The 9,706-nt window shown below is 38.0% G+C and overlaps 1 protein-coding gene across 6 annotated transcripts in view; it reads left to right on the forward strand.

Annotated features, from left to right (window-relative positions):
• Nucleotides 1-9,501, forward strand: part of PARP11 (poly(ADP-ribose) polymerase family member 11) — a 62,561-nt gene extending 53,060 nt beyond the window's left edge. For all 6 annotated transcript variants that reach the window (XM_055281061.2, XM_055281068.2, XM_055281069.2 and 3 more), the window contains 2 exons: nucleotides 4,134-4,285; nucleotides 5,880-9,501. In XM_055281061.2, coding sequence (XP_055137036.1) covers nucleotides 4,134-4,285; nucleotides 5,880-6,196 — 469 coding nt within the window. In that variant the 3' untranslated portion in view covers nucleotides 6,197-9,501. The remainder of the gene's footprint in view (nucleotides 1-4,133; nucleotides 4,286-5,879) is intronic.
• The last annotated feature ends 205 nt before the right edge of the window (nucleotides 9,502-9,706 follow it).

The raw sequence follows: 9,706 nt of genomic DNA on the forward strand, positions 1-9,706 counted from the left end.
CTTCCTGATACCTTCCATTTCTTTTGTGAAGGAAGAAGGGAGGTCACCTACAGAGAATGAAGTGTAAGGAGGTGTTGATAAGAGGGAAAGAAAAGGGGAAAGAGGAGATTTGAAATGGCCACTGTGGAAAATGGGGTAGAACGAGCTGTCTTGGGAACCATAGGATTTCTGTCAGCGTTGAGGGCTTAGCTAAAGTATGTGAATTTATAGGGCAAACCATGTTATGTAATGTACTTCAGCAGTACAAAAGTAAGGGCAGATAGTGGAGATAGTTGGATTGATCCACAGCTGGGAAGTATAAGGCAGCAAGGAAATAAGAGCATCTTGTTAATAATGTGAATTTAGATCAGAGATTCTCAAACCCAGTTGCAGGTCAGAATTGCTGGTGGAATTTACTAGCAAATAGAGATACCTGTCACCCGCTACAAATCTACTGAATCAGAACCTCTGGGTTCTGACATTTTTACCTTAAGAAATTTCGTAAGTGGTTCTGATGTTCAGCAGGGTGACATGTGTTCTAAATCTAGGCAATTTATTTTAATCCAGAGCGTGGAAGTATTCTTGCTCCAGTGCAGAGCTTGTGGCATACACACTTTAGCCAGTTTGGCACTCTAGTCCCTAAGAGATGGATAATTTTGAGACATCTTTGAGAAGTGGGTGCGACAGTACTTTCAGTAAGTTCAGGAATGATTGTGGATCTGGGCAAAGGTGGGCAGGGTTGTGAAGAACTTAGTGTAGTTCTGTGACTTTCCTTGCAGATGTTACTAAAGTTCATGAGGCCCTGGAAATCAACTTTAGCCTTTCTGGAGCACCAAGGTCATAGTCTGTGAATGTCCACATTTCATGGCTGCCTTAGTAGTAGAAGGTAGTGGGCGCTAGAACAAACTGTGCTGTGGGGATACAAAGCTTTAACCACCATGCCCCTGCTCTCTGCCTTCAACTGGTATATATGCACCAAGTAAGCATTGTTTTCCATGCCTGCCTATGCCCATACTCCATGCCCTTTAGCCCACAGTTTATTTATAATATCTAAGAGAAACTCCAGTGAATTTTCAAACCGAAATTCAATCGAATTTGTGCCCGAAAAGTGGTGATAAGTGAATTTTTTTTTTTTTTTTTTTTTGAGACAATCTCTTTCTGACACCCAAGCTGGAGTGCAGTGGCGCGATCTCGGCTCCCTGCAAGCTCCACCTCCCGGGTTCACGCCATTCTCCTGCCTCAGCTTCCCGAGTAGCTGGGACTGCAGGTGCCCACCACCACGCCCAGCTAACTTTTTTGTATTTTTAGTAGAGACGGGGTTTCACCGTGTTAGCTAGGATGGTCGGGATCTTCTGACCTCGTGATCCACCTGCCTTGTCCTCCCAAAGTGTTGGGACTACAGGCGTGAGCTTCCGCGCCCGGCCTTCTTTTTGAGATGGAGTCTTGCTCTGTTGCCCAGGCTGCAGTGCAGTGGCGCAATCTCGGCTCATTACAACCTCTGCCTCCCGGATTCAAGTAATTCTCCTGCCTCAGCCTCCCTTGTAGCTGGGATTACAGGTGTGTGCCACCACACCTAGCTAATTTTTGTATTTTTTAGTAGAGACAGAATTTCCTTAGAGTGGATTCTTGTCGTTACAGATCATGAAGCACAACATTGACAAGTTTGACATTACAGACCATGAAGCCTGGCATTGTGTATGATACTAATGTTTCTTTGAGAAAACCAGTATGGATTCACTAAAGCCAAACTAACTAATAGGATTACCATAGTGGTAGATGGATAGGCCCCTTAGACAGCCTAGCTTGGTTTCTCACTTTATAGTTGTTGAGAAAGTTTCTTTTCATGAAGACAAGATGGAGAAATATGTGCTGGTTGGTATTTCAAAGAGAAAAACTAGTAGACAAAAAGTCTTATGCAAAGAGTAACTCGAAAGGCATGCATGCTTTCTTCTTGGGTCCTTCAAAATTTTTATCAGAAACTTGGATGAAAATGTAGAGGGCTTGCTTATCACACTTGTGAGAGATTCAAAACTAGAAGGGGTAGCTTATTTGTTGAGCGAGTGAATCAGCAGTCAGAAAGACCTTGGAAGATTGAAACAGTGGGTCAAAACAAGTATTATCTTCTTTTTTCAATTTAAAAAACTTTTTTCCTTTGTTTTTATAAAGGGAACAAATGCGCGTTGTTTAAAAAAAGTGAGAACATAAAGTTCTAAAAAAGGAAGTTCTTAGTGAAACCATGCTGACTTTTTATAAAGTAAACATTTGCTAAATGCACAACCTTCTAATGTCATGCTTAATGGTCTGAAAAGACTATCACAAATAGATCAAAGCATATACATTTAAATTTTGATACATACTGCCAAGTCACTCTTGAGAAAGACCATATGCATTTTCATTTCTGTCGCCATTTAAATGCAAGTATCTATTCCCGAACATATTCATCAAGCTGCATATCATTTATAGGACTCAGTCTGAGATACGGATATTTTACTGTTATTTAATTTTTACTTTTTAAATTACTATATTAAGTAAAGCTTAACTGAAATAAATCTATTGCATTCAGTTTATAAAGCAGTTGTACAAATTTAGCAAGCTAAGAGAGGTCTGGTTTGAAAAAGTCCTGGGAGTTTTAACTGACTACGCACTTGATTATGGATGCAGTTTGCTGCCCTGTTACCAAAATGCATTCAGTGGTGTCGGTGAAGTCAGTGCTGTCTGATGATATCTGGACTGTTTCTATTTCATGCCAACATTTATAAACTAGAAAGTATCCAGCAGATTCTTGTTAACTAAAGACTGTTGGGATAAAGAAAGACCTAGAAGCTATGCTGTGTCAGGAGTGGTTGAAGGAATGGTGTATATTTAACCAAGAAAAGAAAGCCTAGGTAGGTGTTCATAGTTATTTTTGGATATTTGCAATGTTGTTTTGTGTAAGAGTGATTTGAATTGTTAGTGTTCATAAGAGAATAACTAAGACCAATCAGTAGAAGTAACGGAAGGCAGATTGGGTTTGGCACTGGGATGGATGTACTTTCCAACTATTACAGCTGATCACAAATAGATTTGCAAAGTGAGCACGTGATGCTGTGAGTACTTGACACTGGATGAATTGAAGCAGGCATTAAATAGCTATCAGAAGTTGGGGGAGGGGAGTCTTTTTAATTTTTAAAATACGATTTTTATGAAATGTTTCAAGAATGAAAATGCAGCAAATAGTTTACAGACTCCCATGTATCTACCAATCAGATTTAACATTTTGATACTTGTCACATTTCCTTCCTCTTCACACAGATACAGGTGAAGTGTTTACTCCATCCCTGTCCTCCTCTCCTTCTTTCCTCCTGAGATTGGTATGGTGCCTTATTGTTTGTATTTTGTATTTTTTACTACCTGTGTATGTATACTTACATAATACACAGTATTATTTTGAGTTCTCTCTTTTTGCAAAATTCTTTTTACATTCAATATTATTTTTCAAGATTTACTATGTTAATACACATAGATCTACTTCATTACTTTTAACTTTTATATGTAAATACATGACTATATATTCATTTCTCTGTGAAATAATTTTAGGCTGTTTTCAGTTTTTGTTTTCTGTTACAATCAGTCCTACATTAAATATGCTTTTATGTGTTAGGATAGATTTATCCTTGGGAAGAGGATTAAACTGGATGGCTTAATGTCCCTCCCAACCCTGTGGTGCAAAATTTAGTCAATTGAACCAACATTTTCTAGTTTCTGAGGATAAAAAGCATATGACATGATCCCCGCTCAAGGAATTTACTGTCTAAAGTCTCTGCGAACTTTGTATTACTTGTTTGTTGTCTCATTTTTAGGCATCTATAAAGCTTAGCTGGTTTAGACAATCAATTACCTTTATGATTTTTGGGCATAGCATGGAATAACTATAGTTTTTGGCATAATTTTCAACCTTAAGTTTCAGTGTTAACTAATAATTTTTGATGAGATGATTTATATGTCCAAGAACGTTTGAAATTATTTCTTTTCTAGACTTGCTTTGTCCACTTATTATTTATATTAAAGTATTTTCTGTTTTACGCTTTCTATTGAACCTTGCTCATTAAGATTAATACATGCTACTTATGGTATATTTCTGTGTGCTTTTGTGTCTGTGTACATTGTGTTTTTAGGAAAAAGGCTCAGCTCAAGAAAAAAAGAGGTGTGCCTCAGATTAATGAACAAATGCTATTTCATGGTACCAGCAGTGAATTTGTGGAAGCAATCTGCATTCATAACTTTGATTGGAGAATAAATGGTATACATGGTGCTGTCTTTGGAAAAGGTAATTATCAGAATTCCAGGTCCAATTTGAGTCCTAGGAGAGAGTTTCCTCTTTTTAGAGGAATATAAATATAAATATAAATATAAATGTGAACTGCTTTATGGCAAATATGTAGAGAATGATAAAACAAATGGATTATAATTGCATTGTGTACCAGAATAGGTACTAGTGTTTTTGTTTTATATGATAGGTAAGAATATTAGTGAACAATAAGGAATAGTGGGAGAAAACTTCACGTTATTTATAATGTTGTGAAAATCCAGATTTTTCAATTTATGTCTGGTACTCAGGCAAATTAAGGAGAGAGGTGAGGGGAAAAGGTATGGGATGTACATTTCATTTTCTGGTCCTTACTTTGTACCTTACCTCCAGCAAGAGAACTGACTACTATTTAGGATCAGGATATGCTGCATTTTGAAAATGTAAATTAATTTTAAAAATAACTACTAAAAAGGCCATTCCACTTATTTAACTGTAAGGAGGTCAGAAGGTGTTACATAAATCCCATCAGTGTTAGGTAAATATGAGACTTTGCAATTCATTTCCACATTTTTTCAGAGTAAGAATGCCCTTAATGATGTCTATCTCTTGTGTCTACCATTTCAGAAGGGTTGGCTGCGTTATCGAGTTTTCATGTGTAGGCAGTGAGCCAGTAAAATCATTTTTGTTTTGGAATGCTCAGATATGAATAGCATTATACTCTCTCAGAAATCTTTTCATGGATATGGGATTCTATTGTTTCCAGAAATATTACTGAATTGTTATCCCATATCATAGAAATATGGTTTCTTGGGGTTTAAAAGAAACCCTGTAGGCCATCAGTTTCCACTGTGCTCTCTAGAGCTTTGCTGGCTGTTGACAAGGGAGCAGGGTGAGGAAGTGGTGGAAGGAAATAGAAACGGGAGGGAGGGCCAAGCAGTAAAACTCAGGGCTGGGCATGGTGGCTCGTGCCTGTAATCCCAGCACTTTGGGAGGCCAAGGCAGGCGGATCACCTCAGGTCAAGAGTTCAATATCAGCCTGGCCAACATGGTGAAACCCTGTGGGTACTAAAAAAATATAAAAATTAGTTGGGCGTGGTGGCACGTGCATGTAATCCCAGCTACTCAGGAGGCTGAGGGAGGAGAATCGCTTGAACCTGGGAGGAGGAGGTTGCAGTGAGCTGAGATCGTGCCACTGCACTCCAGCTTGGGAGACAGAGCAAGACTCCATCTCAAAAAAACAGAACAAAACACAACTCAGGTCCAGCCACACTTTTAATCATTGAACCAGTTTTATCTGTTTTATTAATTGGTTTCTTTGTAAGATTTATTTTAAAAGCAGAAGTCTGGTAGCTGTATTTTGGTGGGGGCAGGGGATGGTGGTGGTGGTGAGGACTGGTCTGTACCAACAAATCTATTCCTATGGCAGTCTATACCACAGCTGTCCGTAACAGATGGATTTCTATTTTTCTTTTAAAGATCTGCAGATGAGGAAATTCCACATCTATTTTTATTATACAATTCTATGCATTTATTCTCCTGACAAAATGTTTTTGCTTGTTTTTAATATATTCTTCGGAGTAATCTTGGCTTTTCTTGGTCCTCTTTGTTTAAGGAACCTATTTTGCTAGAGATGCTGCTTATTCCAGTCGTTTCTGCAAAGATGACATAAAGCATGGGAACACATTCCAAATTCATGGTGTCAGCTTGCAACAGCGGCATCTGTTTAGAACATATAAATCTATGTTTCTTGCTCGAGTGCTAATTGGAGATTACATAAACGGAGACTCCAAATACATGCGACCTCCTTCCAAAGACGGGAGCTATGTGAATTTATATGACAGCTGTGTGGATGATACCTGGAACCCAAAGATCTTTGTGGTTTTTGATGCCAACCAAATCTATCCTGAGTACTTGATAGACTTTTATTGATTTCACTTCCAAATCTCAGTGGTCAAGGAAGCTTTATTCTTTTTTGCAGGCAGATTTGCTCTTCAGTCATCTAGCCACTAAATGTTAATTATCTGATACTTTTGAAACAGATATGAAAAAAAAGTGGCCTCCATATAAAAAGACATACTGACATAAAGGTTGGTTTTTGTTGCTTTGTTTTTGCCTGTTTCTTGTAGTCTTGTTTGTTCAAAGTTGGTATCATTGATGTTTTAACACATAGGGGTGAAAGATACCATTCAAAATGGAATCAGCTCAGTCTCAACTAATGTGGTCATTGAGATCTTTAAAGTTTACACCTGTGTTATCAGGATAAATTATTTTAGTTTAAATAGACTTACTCGTATAAATGTTGAAAAAAATACAGACATAAATGTATCCCTTTAGAGGAATTGATCCTTTGTAAATTGAATTCAGGTAGTAGTATCATCCACCAATCCATTTGTTGCTTTGTTGGTCTTCTGAAGGGGGGATTTAAAACTCTGAAACAGTTGAGCACCTTGAGAGAAATCAGAAACAAGACAATTGTTTGCAGTGCTGTCAAACAAGCCAGAAGGAGAAAATCAAGGTAGAGTGTCCTGCTTCCCAGTTGCTTTAGGATAGCAGGCTGCAGCCTCAGACTTGCTCCTGTCATTCTCTTCTGTCTCCTACATCTGAATTGATAATTGCTGCAAAATATCATTAGCCTACACTTCATCCATCAGGGCTCTTGGATTCTTACACCACGACTTGCTGTGCAAGGTGTTTATTGCATCTTCAAAGTGAAACTTTAAATTATTATTCAAACATTTATTTTCCTTTTGTTTTAAAAAGAGTCCCTACAATGATCACTTCTAAGATATTTTTTTACCTTCCGCTCTGTAGCACACACAGCTATTCAACAATGATTTCTAAAATTCATATTTCACATTTGTATCTCTCCATTTTGAAACATTATAGAAAGCATGGGATGCTTGAGACAAATCTGTTCTCTCCTTTGAAGTAGCTATTGACAACCTACTCTCTTGAAAAGTTAGATATAATTCTTAATCATGTTTAGTGGAAATTTGTTTACCTGTTCCATCTGTTTTGCTGTTCCATTGTAAGGAAGATGAGAAGGGTTGGAACAGCTTCCTTCCCCTAAAGGTATTCTAGCAGAGGCGAGACAGCAACTTGGGCAGTCATGTTGTATAGGAGTTAAGTACCAGATGGGGAATTGCCCATGTGATGCTTAAGAGTCTCTCACATTGGTTTTCTTTCTTTTCTCCTCTTCTCTCCTCTTTCTCTCCTCTTTCTCTCCTCTTTCTCTTCTCCTCTCTTCTCTCTTTTCTCTCTTCTCTTCTGTCTTCCTCTTCCCTTCTTCTCTTCCTCTTCTCTTCCTTTTCCTCTTTCTCTGTCTCTTTCTCTCTTTCTCTTTCTCTTCTCGTCTCTTCTCTTTTCTCTCCTTCCTTCCTTCTTTCCTTCCTTCCTCCCTCCCTCTCTTCCTCCCGCCCTCCCTCCCTTCCTTCCTTCCCTCCCTCCCTCCCTTTTTCTTTCTCTTTCTTTTTTTTTTTGTTTGGCAGAGTCTTGCTCTGTTGCCCAGGCTGCAGTGCAGTGGCATGATCTCGGCTCACTGCAACCTCCACCTCCCGGGTTCAAGCAATTCTCTTGCCTCAGCTTCTCCAGTTACTGGGACTACAGGTGCATACCACCAAGCCTGGCTAATTTTTGTATTTTTAGTAGAGATGGGGTTTTGTCATGTTGGCCAGGCTGCTCTCAAACTCCTGACCTCAGGTGATCCGCCTGCCTCAGCCTCCCAAAGTGTTGGGATTACAGGCGTGAGCCACTGTGCCTGGCCTGATTTTCTGTGATTCTGCCTTTAAAAGACAGCACATGTACCAAGCCTTTTTCAGAAAGCTTTTCTCTTAACTCTTTCTAATGCTGAATTTTCTCTCTATTATCCTCACCCAATTTTGGCTGAGAATGTACACAATTTAACTTCTTAAAAAAATTCCAGTGTCTATGCATATATTGCTCACTTAAATTATTTGAATTAGAAAGGCATCTACAAATAATAAAAGCAAAGAGTGTAGACAGGTTAGGGATAGTAATTCTTCAAGTGCCATCTATCCCAGATTTCCATTGTAGACCAGCATATGTGTAATTGTGCAGTAGGAGGTAAGTAGTACCCAGGACATTGCATGTATAATACTTTGAAACAAAGTAGCAACAAAGATTTCCTGACTCAGGTATGCAACCCAACTGCTGGTTTAGATGAAGTGCTGAGAATATTTAGAAAAAGCACTTTAAAAAGCATCTAGAGATTATCATGAAAATAATTGGAGACAAAGTCACCAGGCTGCCTTGTGAGAGGCAGCAGACCGTGGCTCTAAACCTGTTCACAAAAAACAGTGTTAGAGACATTAGGAATTCAGGTTTTGAAAATCTTTTTTTCTATGTATTTGTTATTTACATACCAAAAAACCACATTAAAATAGTCCTCCCTTCAACATGGCTATCTTTTTTCAAGTTTTATATGCATACCTCTCTCAGCACTTGAATGGAAAAACTGTTACAGCATTTGGGAGTTATTTTTCTTTTAGACATTTGCAGGTCTTATCTCAAGGTGACTAGGAGCCCAGAGCTAAGTATTTGTGAGGCAATCTCTGCGAACGCTGAACTTACCTAGTTGGTTTATATGAAATATGTAGAATGCACTGCAGTAGCCATTGTAAGAAGGTACTGTACCGGTTTTTTGGGTCTTGTTGTTGTTGTTGTCGTCGTTGTTTGGTCTGAGAATGTACTGCCAACCCCTCTTTTATAAGAGAGAACTGATTTTGATACATATTTTAAAATATGATAGTATAGAGTTAATGGATGTTAAAATTTTATTTCTTTGTTTTGGTAAGTAGATTAAATCGAGAATCATATGATCAGTACATTTGAGAATTATATAACCAGTATATAATAATACTGGACACAACCATTTGCCATCTTTTCCTGTTATCATTCCATAGAGTGGGTGGGGAGAATGAATAGAAATAAATCTAGAATAATGATAAATGGTTTTTAAAACTCTATATTGAATACATTCCAGCTGATAATGACTTTTCTTTTTCACTTTGGTGATATCAGCCTCAGGGTAAAAAAAATGTGTTTATAAAAAACAGTTTCATAAATCTTTTAGTTATAAACAGGAAAGTTTTATATTAGTGTGTCATTTCATTTCTAGACTGTCGATGGTGATGATGATAAAGAATTTGGAGCCAATTTTGATATATGAATGTATTGCTTTTACATGTGATGATTAAAGCTCTCCATTAGCAGTTCTTGGTTGTCTGTGTATATCATATATTTGTTTCTGTGATTTATGTATCTTATCTCCACCTTGTATTATTTAAACCTAAGTTTTCAGCTCAATCTTAGTGGACCCAAGGAGTTTGTTACCTGTAACTCATATGCACCCCACTTGCAGTTGGGGAAGTCTCTTGTTCTTAGTCTGAATCATCATGAGCAATAGCTAGTCAAATAACC

Source organism: Symphalangus syndactylus, chromosome 5, assembly GCF_028878055.3.
Source record: "Symphalangus syndactylus isolate Jambi chromosome 5, NHGRI_mSymSyn1-v2.1_pri, whole genome shotgun sequence".
Taxonomy (NCBI): Eukaryota; Metazoa; Chordata; class Mammalia; order Primates; family Hylobatidae; genus Symphalangus; species Symphalangus syndactylus.